This window comes from Vipera ursinii (assembly GCF_947247035.1).
Source record: "Vipera ursinii genome assembly, chromosome: 1".
NCBI lineage: Eukaryota > Metazoa > Chordata > Lepidosauria > Squamata > Viperidae > Vipera > Vipera ursinii.
In genome coordinates, this window is record NC_139512.1 from 130,484,767 (window position 1) to 130,502,942 (window position 18,176).

Below are 18,176 nucleotides of genomic sequence, written 5' to 3' on the forward strand. Positions count from 1 at the left end.
GTGTGTGTGTGTTTGTGTGTGTGAGAGAGAGAGAGCAGATAGAAAGATGCTGAAAATTAAAGTATCTAAATGCATGTAAGGAATGTAAAATGGAGGTTGTGAGAGCTAAAGGAAAATAGATAGTCTCAGATGATAACTACAGTGAATAAAGAAGAATCAGCGTTCTTCAGGATGACAAAAACTCAGGAACTGAGAACTGAGTTCATTTCTTACCAGTTCTTACCAATTTTTCTTAGGGGATACAGTTCTTACCAGTTCTTACCAGTTCTTACCAGTTCATTTCTTACCATCTAATCATGTTGAACAGCTAACGAGCAAAATTTGAACTGAGCTCACGGGCTCTGCAGATGACACTTTTGGTGGCTGACAGTTGCAGAATGTTTGCATGGTCTACCATGTATTTTAGAAGACTGTGACTGATGAGGTAAATGTTCATTATTCACTGGCCCAACAAATAGTGCTTAGATTTTTTTTAACCAGTGAGATCAGTAGGCACTCACTAGTATTTCATAGTGATAACTAGCATGATAAATAGTTTTCCTTCTTTTTGAGTAAATTCATCAGCGATGTTATAAGACTTCTTTGTAAGGTCACACCAATGAACTAGGAAGTGAAACTTATTTTAGCCATTCTTTGCATCAAAATAACATTAATAATATTAATCAATAACTTTAATAAATGGGAAATAACCTCATAAAATGATAAAGATTGAAAGCTATTTCTGCCAAGGACAAAAGTAAACTTGTCTTTTGAAGAACCATATGTTTATGTATAATTTAATCACTTCAAGCTAAGGCTAAAACTAGTTCCACAAAAATATCTGCTCTTTTATTTTTAAATGAAGGAATACACTAAAGAATAATTTCAGCTCATCCAACAGGATTTTATTTTAAATCTTTAGAATTGATTTTTCCTTGCTCAAGGTGATATTATCATCTTTATTCAATGATAGCTATTAACCTAGTGATATCAAACAAATCAAGTTCCTATTTCAATTTATTTTTTCAGTAATATTTTTGAGATTTATATGAAGTTGGACTGTATCTCCTAAGAAAAAATCAGATCCAATTTATTTATCCCCTATAAAAGATGAACAAGGGTAGACACATCTATCTCTTTGGAGCCTGCATAACTAAATATTTAGCATAGTAAATCTGATTAATTCTGAAACCATACTACAAGCCACATTTTGATAATTATCATTAATCCAGCAATATTAAAAAATAGGCATAATAATTTGTTCTGTAATATGACAAACCTATGAGAATACCACCATCCTTAAAGCCATGGAATTTGGAATTTGGTGAAATTGAATTGCTTGCTGCTATTCTATTTTTTCCTTCTGTACAAGAAAATAGAAAAGATAAAGTAGAAAAGTAGAACAAAAAAAAGAGAGAAAGTACACATCATGAAATAGTACATTCCTTGTCTTTGAAACCCTTCTGAGCAAGAGTGCATAAACTGCTGTTCTAAGGAGATCCGTACATGAGGTGTTGTTGTTTTTTTTTTAATCTATATCTGAAATTAAGACAAATATCTTAGGACAAATCTGCTCTAGTAGATGCATGTGTACAGACACAGCCTACATCAGTCCAGAACACAGCAGTCAGGATGTAACTGTGAAGGTCTGTTAAGGGCTCCTGATGAACTGTAATCTGTCCAAGCAATCTGGTACATTGAAAGATGCTTATTAACTGAGTAAAGAAACAGACTCTTTCCCCTAATGCCTTCTCATTGGATTTATTACACACCGAAATTCTTCCCTGGTATTTTTTGTTTTCTCTGACAGCAGCAAAACTGACCAATTTCTCTTCCTCTCTCGTTATGATGATTTGCTATGCTTAAGAAATCTTGGCTAGTGAAAATCATGGAAAGATGGTCTAATAAAAGTTTTTACTGGTCCATGTTTCCCTTGTTTTAGATACAGAGGGGTATCAATACTCAGAATCTGATGAAGTTTGGGTTCTTATTGTGTAAAAGCTAAATTAGATTTCCTAAAACTGCCATAACACAACAGAGCTAATATTATACATGAATGTGCTGCCCTGTAGGAACTTTGTATGATTTAATCTTCCCCATAATATAATATATTACCTTTATTTATATCCCACCTTTATTGTTTTCATAAATCAAGGCAGTGACCATACTAATATTCTTCCCTCCTCCCATTTTCCCCATAACAACAACGCTGTGAGGTGGGTTGAGCTAAGCAAGAGTGACTGGCCCAAAGACACCCAGGCATCTTTGATGCCTAAGATACTAGAACTCACAGTCTCCAGGTTTCTAGCCTGGTGCCTTAACCACTAGACCAAACTGGCTCTCAAATTTCCTGACATCACTATATCCTTCATTTTAGCTCCTACGCTAGGTTCTTTTTTTGTTATTGGTTCTTACAAATGTCTATATATAATGTGTGACATTAATTTGGTTAACATTCACTTACCTCACGTCAAGAATGTGGAACAGAAATGTGGAATTTAATAATCTGAGGACACAGGAAAAATATATTGTTAGAAATCAGAGAAGAAGTGCTATGGCAGACATGTCAAACACAAGGCCCGGGGGCCAGATCCGGCCCGCAAAGTGGTTTCATGCGGCCCGCGAAGCCATCCTGGAAACAGTGAGGGAACGGCCCCCACTGCCTTGGCCCTGGCCCAGAGACCCTCCTTCTGCCAGAGACCCTCAGATCTGTCCCACTCCTGCCCAGGCCCCCATAGGCACCCTTCATGCGAACAATGTAGAGCTGGCCACGCCCACCCAGTAGGCCATACGCACTCTAGCCACGCCCACCCAGTAGGCCACACCCACCCAGGTCATACCCACCCGGCCCCCTGAGGGCAACCGCAATGCTGATGCGGCCCTCAATGAAATTGAGTTTGACACCCCTGTGCTATGGCATCCCTACGTGCTATGGCAGGTTTTGCTCTACTAGATCTAAAAGGTTTTGAGATATGTTCTTGCACTAAATATAAGACAGATCTCTAAATGTCCCAGTGCTTCTCCCTGGCCATATAGACAGCTTTTCCAAATTTATACTGTACATCAGCAAAGATAAAATGGATATGATGATTTTAATTTACAGTAAGACAGTTTTTCATTATTTCCTGCTTTGAGTTATGTTTTTTAAACGTTAACTAACATTCTGAAATAAATGAGACAAATTTATCTAAAGTTCTTATTAACATATCCACAAAATCAGGTAAAGAATTAGTATTCATTGTTTATCCAGAATTTTTGTCTTGTTTTTTTCTTTCACTCAAGTGGGAGCAGGAAAAGCAAAGAGCATTTGACAGTCTTCCCACATGTTTGACGGTCAAGTTTCTTTTGCTTTTCATACTCCCATCTAAATGGGGTAGAAAATATAATCTTTCTCAACAGACACTCATCTGATCTTCTTGTTTAGATATGGAATAGTCTTTTTACAATTTGTGGACGTCCTGGTCTCCCCTGTTCTCTTTCTCTATATTATATATGACTCTGCTAAATAATATTGTCAGTTTTAACAAAAATTGAAAGTTTGTGCCGGTATTCAGTAAATATTTTGTTTTAATTAGACTAGAGCAGGGGTCAGCAACCTGAAACAGTGAAAGAGCCACTCGGAACCGGTTCCCTCACAAAAGGAAAAACTGGGAGCCGCAAAAAAATTGTGTGCACATGCACATACATGCGCAGAACAGGGTTTGACTGAAGAGTGGAGCCAAGGCGAGATATGCACCTACCCTGCATATTTGAATTGATTGGTTGAACTTTTTAGCCCCACTTTTTTTTTTTTGGACTGCACATGGCAGAGGACTGGAAGCCGCAAGAGCCAGCTGAAAGAGCTGCGGCTCCGGAGCCGCGGGTTGCAGACCTGTGGACTAGAGAGTTACCTTGTTAAGTGTGTAGGAATTATGTTTTCACAGAATGAGATTTTTCATATATATTCATATATATATATATCATACAGGGAGTGCAGAATTATTAGGCAAATGAGTATTTTGACCACATCATCCTCTTTATGCATGTTGTCTTACTCCAAGCTGTATAGGCTCGAAAGCCTACTACCAATTAAGCATATTAGGTGATGTGCATCTCTGTAATGAGAAGGGGTGTGGTCTAATGACATCAACACCCTGTATCAGGTGTGCATAATTATTAGGCAACTTCCTTTCCTTTGGCAAAATGGGTCAAAAGAAGGACTTGACAGGCTCAGAAAAGTCAAAAATAGTGAGATATCTTGCAGAGGGATGCAGCACTCTTAAAATTGCAAAGCTTCTGAAGCGTGATCATCGAACAATCAAGCGTTTCATTCAAAATAGTCAACAGGGTCGCAAGAAGCGTGTGGAGAAACCAAGGCGCAAAATAACTGCCCATGAACTGAGAAAAGTCAAGCGTGCAGCTGCCAAGATGCCACTTGCCACCAGTTTGGCCATATTTCAGAGCTGCAACATCACTGGAGTGCCCAAAAGCACAAGGTGTGCAATACTCAGAGACATGGCCAAGGTAAGAAAGGCTGAAAGACGACCACCACTGAACAAGACACACAAGCTGAAACGTCAAGACTGGGCCAAGAAATATCTCAAGACTGATTTTTCTAAGGTTTTATGGACTGATGAAATGAGAGTGAGTCTTGATGGGCCAGATGGATGGGCCCGTGGCTGGATTGGTAAAGGGCAGAGAGCTCCAGTCCGACTCAGACGCCAGCAAGGTGGAGGTGGAGTACTGGTTTGGGCTGGTATCATCAAAGATGAGCTTGTGGGGCCTTTTCGGGTTGAGGATGGAGTCAAGCTCAACTCCCAGTCCTACTGCCAGTTTCTGGAAGACACCTTCTTCAAGCAGTGGTACAGGAAGAAGTCTGCATCCTTCAAGAAAAACATGATTTTCATGCAGGACAATGCTCCATCACACGCGTCCAAGTACTCCACAGCGTGGCTGGCAAGAAAGGGTATAAAAGAAGGAAATCTAATGAGATGGCCTCCTTGTTCACCTGATCTGAACCCCATTGAGAACCTGTGGTCCATCATCAAATGTGAGATTTACAAGGAGGGAAAACAGTACACCTCTCTGAACAGTGTCTGGGAGGCTGTGGTTGCTGCTGCACGCAATGTTGATGGTGAACAGATCAAAACACTGACAGAATCCATGGATGGCAGGCTTTTGAGTGTCCTTGCAAAGAAAGGTGGCTATATTGGTCACTGATTTGTTTTTGTTATGTTTTTGAATGTCAGAAATGTATATTTGTGAATGTTGAGATGTTATATTGGTTTCACTGGTAAAAATAAATAATTGAAATGGGTATATATTTGTTTTTTGTTAAGTTGCCTAATAATTATGCACAGTAATAGTCACCTGCACACACAGATATCCCCCTAAAATAGCTATAACTAAAAACAAACTAAAAACTACTTCCAAAAATATTCAGCTTTGATATTAATGAGTTTTTTGGGTTCATTGAGAACATGGTTGTTGTTCAATAATAAAATTAATCCTCAAAAATACAACTTGCCTAATAATTCTGCACTCCCTGTATATGTCGCAGATGATACAACAGTAATGGGCCTTATTCGTGAAGACAATGTGGATGCTTACCATAAGGAGGTTGAGGGGTTGGTGAACTGGTATAAGGAAAACAGCCTAGTTTTAAATACCGGGAAAACCAAAGAGATCATTGTCGATTTCAGAAAAGGCAGGCACAGCCACACTTCTCTGTGCATTAATGATTCACCTGTGGAGATGGTTACCAGCATCAAATTCCTGGGTGTGCAGCTAACGAGTAGGCTCAACAGTAAGAAGCTGGTGAAGCAGACACAGCAGCACCTGCACTTTCTGCGTCGCATATGAAAAGCTCATCTTCCTTTCCCTGTCCTGACCACTTTCTACAGGGGGACGATCGAGAGCATCCTGTCATATAGCATCACAGTCTGGTTTGGAAGCACCACTTCTTTAGATAGGAAGGCAGTGCAGAGAGTGGTGAGGATTGCCGAAAAGATCACAGAAGCGTTGTTTGAACAGGGTCCATAAGATTATCTGGGACACTACTTATCCTCTTCACAACCTGTTTTCCTTGTTACCTTCTGGGAGGAGGCTTTGTGGTATCCACAGCAGAACATCCAGACTCAACCATAGTTTCATTCCATAGAGCATTAACCTTGTGAACTCTCAAGCTTCCTCCTTCTGTTATATATTCAAGATGGACAGTATTTAATATTTTATGTATATGTAGGGGTGTGGGTCTATACATGTGTTGTATATAGTATGTTTTAGGTGTGTGTCATGTATTGTTTCACTTTGAGAGCAGGCAACTAAATTTCATTTTTGATGTGTGCCATTGTGCCCACAGTAAAAAATGAGAAGAAAGATTATCTTATCTATATCTAGGTTTTCTCACTGCCTATAACAATTTCAGTGAGTGATAAATAGAAGAATAAACTACATTGGGTTTATGAAAAAGGAAACATGGTACTTATTTAAAGAAACCTATTTATGCAACCATCTTCACAATGTTGTTTAGCATTCCCACAGATTACTTTATGCAGGATATATTAACACAGAGCATGAAAAAGCTAATACTAACCAGACATATTGGTTAGTTATTTGGGTAGTTGTGATGTAATTGGGTAATGTTTTGCATTTATTTTCAGTGGTAATAGTAAGCATTTTCAAGCACAATAGCTTACACTAAATACAACAGCTTTTACTATAGTAGTTCCTGTCCTTGAATCCAGATCTGCAAAAGACTTTCCCCTTTTCTAGTCTTGCTTACTGCAGGATATATGAAAATCTAATAGCTTTTTTTTAAAAAAGCTGTAATAATTTACTCCATACATGAATAAATACAGGTAATACTCAACGTAGGACCACAATTGAGCCCAAAATTTCTGCTGTTAAGCAAGAGTTGTTGAGTGAGTTTTGCCCCATTTTATAATTTTCTCACAGTTGTTAATTGAATCACTGCAGTTGTTAAGTGAATCATGCAGCCATTAAGACTTTATATAGACTTATAGACTTAATTTGTTGGGAGGCAGCTGGGAAGATTACAAATAGTAATCACATGACCGGAGGACAGTGCAACTGTTATGAATACATGCCAGTTGCCAAGCGCCCAAATTTTGATCACGTAACCATGGGAATGCTGTAACTATTATAAGTCAAAATGGGCTATAAGTCACTTTTTGCACTGCCTTTATAACTGAATGGTCAGTAAATGAATGTTTAGAAAAGGGTAGAAAATTTGGCAGAAAAGCTTTGCTCTAGCACCCCCACCTATTTTATTAAGACTAGCCTTTCAGAAGTTCCAGAAACATGGATTTCCATTCCCCAGCTACTAAGGCCTTTGGTGAGAATTCTGGAGGTTGAAGCCCACGTAGCTAGAAAGTATTCAGGTTGGGAAAAGCTGCCATAGTCTATTTTTAAAAGGCCATTTTTGTTGTCCATTGTTATAGCATTTGATGTTAGTGTTAGCTGGAAAACTCATTACATTTTACAATACCACCAATGTTATTAGCTATTTCCTATCCATCATATCCATCACTCTGCACATTTTTTTCTTGTTTGTTTTTGCTCAGTTACATGTTAATATTAACTCCTTTTATTGAACACAGATATGTAGTTGCCCTGGAAAAAGATGTTAAGGAAAATGAATAAATGTTAACGGGTGTGCATAGGCAACAAACATTTACTCATGTAATGTTAATTTTTCAGTGTCGTCATAGTCTGTGCTTTTATCATAAAATTATGAACGGGTATGAAAAATTCACACCTGGCAGACAACATCAACTTGCTGATTTTTATCTTTATGCCCTTTGTGGCATGGGGCTACATTATCTGAGGGACCATCTCTTTCCAATTACATCGCCTGCCCCATCTGCACATCATGTCTCTAAGGAGTTATATCTGACAAAAACTGTGTAGGAGATGACCAGGCTGAGCCCGAGGGAGGGGTCAAACATGTCATAAGTCACGAGTCTCTGTGCTCTCGCAAGAAATCTAACTCCAGCCCACCTTGAATGTCTCTCTTATCCCCCGCTCATTTATCTTGACCATTAGTCAGATACTTGTAGAGAGTTTAAGCTTGCAATAAATTTTCATGCTGATTTCAACTGCCTGAATCTCCTGATTTCCCCAATGTTTGACAGGACCCAGGAGACAAGCCTATTCTGCCCTGGCACCCACCCTATGGAACATCAGTCTCCTTGATATGAGAGTGGCCCTATCTCTCCTAATCTTCCGGAGAGCCATTAAAACTTGATTGTGTCCATAGGTTTGGGGGTCATAAGGGAATGCTAATTTGATTTAGGTGGCTCCACTGTATATAATCTGATGCTTTTATAATGATATTAAATTTTTGGTACTTTTTGAAATGTTTTGAAATTGAAATTTTTATGGCTTCGTGTACACCATCCAGAGTTGTGCTGTAAGATGAGTGGCCATATAAATATGATCAATCAATAAATATGTAGTCCAACATACACTTACCACAGTGGTTACCTTGGAGTAAATTACCCCACACTCAGTGTATGTCTAGCACAGCCAATGGTGAACCAATCATGTCTGAGAAGCTGCCAGCAGTATAAAGTAGACCAGACTAAGAAACCAATTTATTTTAACAGCTATAGTAGCAGAATTTTGCAAGTCTGAATATCTTTTCCCTGTCCCCTGCCTTTGTCTTTGTGTGAACTGGGGGAGGGGAGTCTGAGACTTTTACTCAAGTTAGCTTCTTGGTGTAGTAGGTTCAAGCCACATCTGATTGTTGCATTGGTAACAGTTCTTCCTTCAGTGTTTCAAGACCATTCCCTATGCCTTTTACAGAAGACCACAAGCAGGCATAAAGGAAACAGAACTTCTCAGCAACTGAATGTGGACTTTAGTACAAAATAACTAATGATACGCACTATACGATCCCATAATGAAGATTCTATCAGACCTCCTTTTAGAAATCTCTTCCTAAAACTGCTGAGTGCCAGGACATGGATAATTCCTAAAGCTGATGCCATATTTATAGTAATCTAAACTGCAAATTTATATCAGCTCAATTCTATAAAACAACATCCTACTACCCATATCTGATGACTCCCAATAATGATGAAATCAGTAACACTGTGCCTCCTGGTGGTCAGTGTAATTAATCACTGATAGAGGGGGAAACAGTTTATAAAATTGTTGGTATCATTTGCTATGGAAACATGGAGTTAACTTTCAACAACACTGGAATAAACCAGCTAATTTTTATTTTCCTTAGCAGGAGCAAACCGTGACATTCTGACTCACACTACTTGTTAACACCTTTGCTACTCAACAGCTTGTTGATCTGAAAGAAAAACTAAGAATTCTTTCAGGGAGGTTAGAAGTGCTCCCTACAGTCATAATGAAAATGAATTCTCCAAAGAATTTTCTTGTAGCTGCTAGAAACTACTTCCTGTACTTGGTGAATATCAGTGTGATTAATCTGGCTGGAATCCAAATGAACCAGAGTCATGGTTCAACCTATACCTTAAGTGGCATTTAGCACATGATAAAAAGAAATATCTTGTTAGTAATGATACATGAAAGTCAGAATGTTCAAATCTCTTGAAGTAATAGCATTCAGTTTTCCACCCAGAATGGTGTTCACTAATAGTAATTCGTCCTTCTGATTTGGCCCAGATAGTAATTCGTCCTTCTAATTTGGCCCAGATCAGTGATAGCTGATAACAAATTATCTGTTTGAGTAGGTTTGGAAGCCACAGAATGTGAAAAACTACAGCAACTAATAGAACCAACTTGATTTGTTACACATAATTAGCTCTAATTCTAAATCAGGCCTGCACAACTCCTAGACAGGGAAAAGGCCAGCCTGGTAGATTAAAAATAATTCCAAACCACAAATAACAGGTGGCATACTGATCAGCTGTTTGTTAGCTAGCTGTGTTACTATAGCAGTTGGAGCTGACAGTGTTCGTGAGTCCTGAGGTGTTGGAGGACACTTGGTAGCATATATTTTGAGACAGATGTGGTTCCATAACCTTGGTGGCGCATCCATCTTAACAATAGAGGCATTTGGCCACAATGGATTATATTTCAAAAAGGGCTGGTACACCACACAAGGTTGCATGTGTATGCCTACTGTAAACAGTCAAAATTAAGGTTTTTTTTCTTTTAAGAAGTGAGCAAGGACATTAGGTATCAGGGTTCAGTATAACCTAAGATATTGTTTTGAAAAGGTAAAGGTTTCCCCTGTCCAGTCATGTCTGACTCTAGGGGATTGTGCTCATCAAGATTTCCTAGCCAAGGGCTATATGAAGAAATTTCCATGGTCATGGGCCTATATGACTATATGCTGAGGCATATGGAATGCTATTATCTTCCCCCTGAACTGGTATCTATTTATCTACTTGCATTCAGACTGTTAGGTTGGTAGATGCTGAGGCAGGAATGGGAGCTCACTCCATGTCATAATGCTTGGGTCTCAAACTGCCTCCCTTCTGGTCGACAAGCCCAGTATCTTAACAGTTAGGCCACCGCACCTCACTAAGATATTGTTATATTCAGTCAAATGTAGTCTACTTCTCTTTCTTCTTCTTTCTTCCTAGCTGTCTGGAGGATGTGAACTAACTGTGGTGCTGCAAGACTTTGTTGCCAGTCACAGCAGTGAACTGAGTATTCAGGTGGGACAGACTGTGGAGTTACTCGAAAGGCCAAGTGAACGGCCAGGCTGGTGTCTGGTGCGGACCACAGAAAGGAGTCCACCTCAAGAAGGTCTGGTCCCCAGCAGTGCTCTCTGCATCTCCCATTCCCGGAGCAGTGTAGAAATGGACTGCTTCTTCCCATCAGGAAAAGGTAAGCATCAAATGAGTTAAATTTCATCAGTCAGGTCAAATGTTTTGATAATCATTGTTCTCTACATTTGGATGCATCTGTTCATCTTTTCACCTTTGTCTGCCTAAGGGAAGGAGACAATCTCTGTGTGTGTTTTGTCTGTTTGTGCTGGGGAAACTGATTTCATTGCACCAATCAGCCAACCTTAATAACAATTATAATTCCACTTTCTCTCTTTCTGGATAGAAATGATTGGCTTGTCCTTGCAACATTCGCACACAAAAAATCTTAAATAGTAATTATCATTGACACATTTTTTTTTCAAATGGATAACAATATTTGGAATTTTGAATTAGTTATTTCAAAAGCAAGCAAACTGGAAGCAGGGAAGTGAGGAGGAAAAAAAAGCAGCTTTTGACTTGGAAAAGGAAGCTGACAGAAAAATGAAAACAGTGAAGAGCCACCAAAAAAAAATAATCTAAATTAATTCCTCTTGATATATACCAACTTGAAAATAAGAGTTCCTTTTAAAACAGTTATATCCATCTATCCTTCCATGCATCATCACAAGAAAAACTGTAGCACTTAACAGAATAACAGAGTTGGAAGGGACCATGGAGATCTTCTTGTCCAACCCACTGTTCAAGCAGGAAACCCTATACCATTTCAGACAAATAGCTATCCAATCTCTTCTTAAAAACCTCCACTGTTGGAGTACTCACAACTTCTGAAGGCAAGCCATTTCACTGATAAATTGTTCTGTCAGGAAATTTCTCCTTATTTCTAGGATGGTTCTCTCCTTGATTAATTTCCATTCATGGTTTCTTGTCTAGCCTTCAAGTGCTTTGGAGAATAGGTTGATCCCGTCTTCTTTGTGGCAGCCCTTCAAACATTGGAACACCCGTATCAAGTCACTCCTAGTCCTTCTTAGGACTAGACAACCTGCACATTCCTGCAACCGTTCAAATGTTTTAGCCTCCGGTCCCCTAATAACCTTTGTTGCTCTTCTCTGCACTCTGCACTCTTTCTAGATACACCTTTTTGTATTATGGCAACCAAGCCTGGATACAATATTCCAAGTGTGCTCTTCTCAAGGCATTATAAAGTGGTACTAATACTTCATGTGGTTTTGATTCTATCCCTCTGTAAATGCAGCCCAGGTCTGTGTTGGCTTTTTTGGTGGCTGCAGCACACTGCTGGCTCAAATTTAAGTGATTGTCCATTAAGACTCCAAGATCTTTCTCATAGTTAGTACTACTGAGTGAGGTACCGTCTATTCTATATCTGTGCATTTGGGTTTTCTTGCCTAAGTGTAAAACCTTATTTTTCTCATTAATGAAAGTCATTTTGTTAGATAGAGCTCATTGTTGAAGTCTGCCGTGATCCTTTTGTATTTTGAACCTATTTTATGGGGTATTGGCTATTCCTCCCCCCCAGCTTGATGTCATCTGCAAATTTGATGAGTTCCCTTCTGTCCCCTTGTCTAAATCATTGATTACGATATTGAAGTGCACTGGGTCTAAGGCAGAACCTTGAGGTACCTCGCTGCATACTTCCCTCCATGTAGATGCAGTTCCATTAAGGACTACACATTGAGTACCATTGGTCAGCCAGTTATTAATCCATCTGGTGATGATGGATTAGTCTGTCTAATACAGTATCAAGTAACAGGTTATGATCTACTTCAGACATGTCAAACACAAGGCCCGGGGGGCGGATCCGGCCCGCGAAGTGGTTTCATGTGGCCCGCGAAGCCATCCTGGAAACAGTGAGGGAACGGCCCCCACTGCCTTGGCCCTGGCCCAGAGACCCTCCTTCTGCCAGAGACCCTCAGATCTGTCCCACTCCTGCCCAGGCCCCCATAGGCACCCTTGATGCGAATGATGTAGAGCTGGCCACGCCCACCCAGTAGGCCATGTGCACTCTAGCCACGCCCACCCAGTAGGCCACGCCCACCCTGGCCACACCCACCCGGCCCCCTGAGGGCAACCGCAATGCTGATGCGGCCCTCAATGAAATTGAGTTTGACACCCCTGATCTACTTTATCAAATGCCTTACTGAAGTCCAGGAAAATTATATGCACAGTTTTTCTCTGGTCCACTAATTTTGTCACTTTGTCAAAGAAGAGTACAGTTTCAGTAGGTATCTGACCTACTGACCCCAACCATTAACTCTTTCACCTTGAGAAAAGAAAATTTCCACATTTTATCTCTGAAACCATGAAACCCATACTCATATGGAGAATTCATACTGCAAGTTGAGCAATGGAATGATTGTAACTTCAACTGACCTGCCCATTAGTTCTTCAGTTATAAAACATATTCTCTTATTTTACTATAAAAATACGAAAGGATCATGAATTGCAGCCCCTCTTACTAAAAGACATTTAAAAAAAGAAATAAGAAGTAAGCTCCAGCATTTATTTCTAACAAGGCTCTTTAACTATAAACCATTGCCTAGTCTGGCAGTGAAACTAGGAGAACAGACACTATGTACTATAAACTAAATTGCATCCTCTTTGATCAGAAGCATTTTTAAATTATATTTCTCTTTTAATCTTTTTGTTCTGCATGAAATTTACATTTCATGTTTGGGATCTTAGTGAATAGATGGAATATTGAAATAAAGAGGGCCAATTTGATTGCATATATTGCATGTATTTTACTAAAGGTCTTGTTCACTGTAATTAGACATTGTTTGGAATGATAGCTTGATTAGGAAAAGGACCAAAGGTATATTCTAGCATTTTGAGTCTTCTCTGTAAAATGGGAAATGCTTGTAATTAATGCATTTATCTCATGTTTATTTCCAATATAAGTGCAGAAATTTTATCTCCGATAACTGTTTTGCAGCCACATGAACATAAAAATACTCATTCTCTTTCACACATAAACATACACAAAATAGGTTTTAGACAAAGCCCTTCTGGAACTATTTTCAACTCTCATGACTGCCAAACCATGCCACTTTCCATCAGATTAATGTGCTATTCTTCATTCTACACACAAGAGGGCATTCTTGATTTACACTGCTAGGAAATTATCAGTAATGATTATTCAGTGAAATAATGGATCGACATTTTTTTTAAAAGGGAACTACTTGATACCATAAAATTTAGAACCGAGCAAAAATTTGAAAAAATATTTCTCAAACCTGTTGCAAGGCTCATGTTCAAAATGCAGCCACTTAAACTGAAGAGAAGTGTTTCATTGTATTCTCACTCTTTGTGAAGCATCTCTTTCAAACGCTTCCAACAATCTTAATAATAGCGGCAGTCATGGACCTCAATAACTTTTCAGTTATCTTGTTAAACTCTCTGTAGATTCTCCCATTTTTAGCCTCACCTGACTGGATGCTTCATCATACAAAACAAAGATCTTTGCATATTATGAAACAAGAACAAACCTAGCACGTCAGGAACAAGAATTCTAGCAGAGCTATATCTACTTTTGCTTATGATAGTTTCTCACCCCCAACCTAATTTGAAAAAAGAAAACCCACTAATACTTCTGTCTTCTTTAACTCAAAACATAGAAGTCAAACTGGGAATTTTTTTTGCACTGGAGAAAAATAAATGTAACAAACAAAAAGAGACTGCAATCTTCCCCCTCCCCTGTCTTTTAGATATGACCGGGGTCAAAATCAGTGCCTCTCTTTGCCTAATCCCATCAGACTTAAACTGACCCTCCCTACCTGCCCCAGGCAAAGCCCATGCAATTTCATAAAACTGAAGAGGCTTGTTCATAGCACAGCCCAAGGGCAACCCTTACAAGAATTTACAACTTACGGAAACCCCAGTCTTCCACCCTACATCAGCTGGTGACCTCAGCATTCCACTTTTCTTCACAATGGACTCCTTCAGCTCTGCTGCCCTCCTGAAAGACCCATTTTTGCTTCACAATAGTACTGGCCCCAGGTACACTAACAAAGTCCTGCCTAGCAATTCCAAACTGGCCAACGAACTGGATTCCACAGAATGTCCCACCTTGTAGCCCTCAACCTCTGTAATAATCTTCTCCATTGTTCAAGGCCCCTTCTTCTAAAGCAGGCACCCAATCTATTTTGCAGTAAACATGGTTCTTCTCAATGTTGTGTTCATATGGGACACATAAGGTGCTTTTAACCAAAATCAAATATGCCCATGTTACGATTTAGATGCTGGGTGAAGAAAGTCAGTTCGTTGTTTGTTTGTTTTTTATGTTACTCTTAGTTTAGACTGCTATTACCCCTTTCTTCTAAGAGCTCAAGGCAATATATATAGCATCCCTTCTGTTTTTTGTTTAAAATGATGGTCCATAAGGTAGGTTGGGGCTGAGAGAGAGTCACTTGTTCAGTCATCCAGTGAACTTCGAAAGCTGAGGCTGGATAAGTTTCCTAATTCTATTTCAGTATCTTAGCCCTGACACATGGAAGAAGATGCCTAGAAAGAAAGAGAGTGCACATCACTATTTTTTCACACTTCATATGTTAAGAAGATTTAGAAAACTACCAGGGCTTAATTTATTCACAAAGATGTCTATTTTGAGTTCGAACCACTATGATTATTCTTATGATATCTTGCCATTTATTAATAATAGTTCCATATTTTCTTTTATAATAATCTTCAAACTAGATTATTTGGCACAGCAGATCAGCAAGCCCTGGACTAGTTGGCTATGTAGCCAACCATATCCGAAAATAATACATAGGGCTTTCAACAGTGTCAATAGCTAAATCATAAAATTAAGTTCTTCAGTGGTGAAATAACAAATCCTACTTGAATAAAAATTCTCTTTCATAAATTGAGAAATCACAAAAGACTTCAAGTAGAAGCTAGCTTTCCTCCAAAGAAAGATATAAAGTAGTATACAGGACTTCTAGCCTGGGCTCATGGAAGACATTAAACCCAAACCCATGGTTGCAAACTACAATGGCTAAATCCAAAATAATAATAAAACAGTATCTAGAGGCATCAGAATAGAAAGAACTGGAGAGGATCACAAAATACAAGGATCTGCAAATAGATGTAGAATGACTGTGGCAAAAGAAAGTAGATTATCAATAGCAATAAGCAACTTGGGTACAATCTCAAAACATTTGGAGCACCACTTGAATACCATCAGTAAAATCACCACCAGTGAGTTGCAAAAGGCAGCTTTATTTGGAGCAACACCTTTAATACCTTCTGACAACACCTTTAATACCATCAGACAACAACATCTCCTTACCCCAGGTTCTTGGGAAGGACTCGATAGGTGGATAAAATGCCAGACCCAGTCTAAACGTATGACTGGCTGTGACAAATCATAATCAAAATAAACCAAAGAAACAGTGACCAGCTACTTAGTTGCTAAAAGACAATCAACAGATTGACAAGAAACAATGCCATAACGAAGTAGCAACAACAGTACATTGGAATATCTGCAAGAAATACCTTTTGCATGGAAGCAGGAACTGATGGGACCACAAAAATAGACAAAGTAAGATAAAAATGAAGACACTAAAGTGCTCTGGGACTGTAGAATTCAAAAGGCATGCATCTGCCACACAATAACCCAGAATTAACAACTGTTGAGAAGAAAGACAAAAAAAAGTCTGGATAGTGGGCACTGTAGTACCTGGAGACATCAAAAGAAAAGAGAAGGAACTGGGTAAAATTATAAAATATAAAGACCTGCAAAAAAGAAATTGAACAATTATGGCAAAAGAAATCAAGATAGTACCAATAGTAATAGGGGCTTGGGTGCATCTGTAACTGACAAAAAATCACTATCAGTCAGTTGGAACAGTTTACATCCCATGATGATATTTTTAACACCATCACAAAAAAATCTCCCTATCCCAGGTTCTTTGGAAGGACTGGATAGGTGCTAAAGAAAATGCCAAATCAAAGCCTAAACATCTGGCTGACTGTGCAAGCAATCATAATCTAAGTGTGTTGTGTGAACTAGGCCATCACTTCAAGCTATAATGTAGCTTTGTTTGTTTTCATTGTCAGCCATTCAAGTTAAGTCTAGTGGATAGAATGGTAGTTTGTAGGAATATACCAATCGACAGCTTATTGTGAGGATGTTTTTTGCTTTTTAAGCGGAGTTTACGGAGTACTGAAATTTAAAGGATGGTGCAGGATGATGAGACCTGTCATTGCTATATTAGAGGGAAAGGGGGAAAGGCAGGCAAAGGAGCAATGGCTGACATTTCCTTTTAAACAGATGCCCTGCTTTGTATGTCTGCTTTGACTAAGTGAAAGACATTGGACTTCTCACCCTTACAGAGTCAGCTTATCCCACCTCTTTCCTCACATCAAAAGTCTTTATTTTTAAATACCCACTGCTTTCCTCCTAAACATGTATCATCATGCAAATTCGTTACTATAGCAGTATGTCTGTTGCAAAATTAAAAAGCCAGTTTGGTTAGCTTGCTCTGCCAATAACTAGTACATTTTCCAGGTAACGTTAGGCTGAAGTTTAACATACTGTAGCATGAGCTTGCTTGCTTAGGTTTTGTTGTTGTTTATTTATCCCTCCATAATTTACTAAGGAAACTGGTTATTTGGAATCTTTCCACTGGCCCAAAAGTGACCATCTAGCTTTACTGAAAGTGTTGTTTACAGTCCAAGAAACCCACTGGCCTTCCTGGATGTTTCCAAGATATTTTTTGCCACATGTACACTTCCTCAAAATTCAATAATGACGCATTATGCTTCCCTTTCTTGTGCAAGACAGGGCACATGGATGCTGGCAATTTGCAGTTATTGGAAAAAGTAATTTGCTTGAGGCAGGTGTCCTATTAGAACATTTTTTTTCATGTTTTCATAATCTTATTTTAATGAAGTGGTGACATAATATTTGTGTTTCCATGATCTGGTTTGTTCAAATGAAGGTGATTCTTAGCAGTTTTCAACATGTTGGAATAAAAGATAGCTATTTGGTCATCAAAGGGTAAGGAATGGCCAAAATGCACAGCTCATTCATTATGAAGGAAAATGTGTGAGCCCATGGATTTGGAATTGGGGTGTGTGGGGGGGGGGGCAGGTCAATCAGTTCAGATGAAAAGATGGTGTTATTTTGTCTGATACAGAATCATAATAAATATGTCATCAACAGGAATCAGAAAATTAAACGCTGTCATTTGATAATTCTCCATGCACAAAATATTCATCTACTTTTTGCCTCTGACAAAATACAATACTAGCAAACTACTTGTACCAAAAAGTTAATGGCCATACATTAGAGCAATAGGGCTAGGCTACCAGCTGTGGGCTATCAAAATCCAGATGACCACTAGATAAGAGCAAGATCCAAGATTGTATTTGTAATGTATTGGGATTTTACTTGAACTGTTTCACATGTCTGTTTGAATGCTGCTTAAGGTTGCTCAATTGGTGTGTCTGTGTAACGGTTGCTGACAAGCCAGACTTGCT

At 38.9% G+C, this 18,176-nt stretch overlaps 1 protein-coding gene across 4 annotated transcripts in view; it reads left to right on the plus strand.

Annotated features, from left to right (window-relative positions):
- Window positions 1–18,176, plus strand: part of KALRN (kalirin RhoGEF kinase) — a gene marked incomplete at its 5' end in the record, with an annotated part of 580,305 nt that overhangs the window by 462,548 nt on the left and 99,581 nt on the right. For all 4 annotated transcript variants that reach the window (XM_083356478.1, XM_083356477.1, XM_083356479.1 and 1 more), the window contains one exon: window positions 10,548–10,794. In XM_083356478.1, the coding sequence (XP_083212604.1) occupies window positions 10,548–10,794 (247 nt within the window). The remainder of the gene's footprint in view (window positions 1–10,547; window positions 10,795–18,176) is intronic.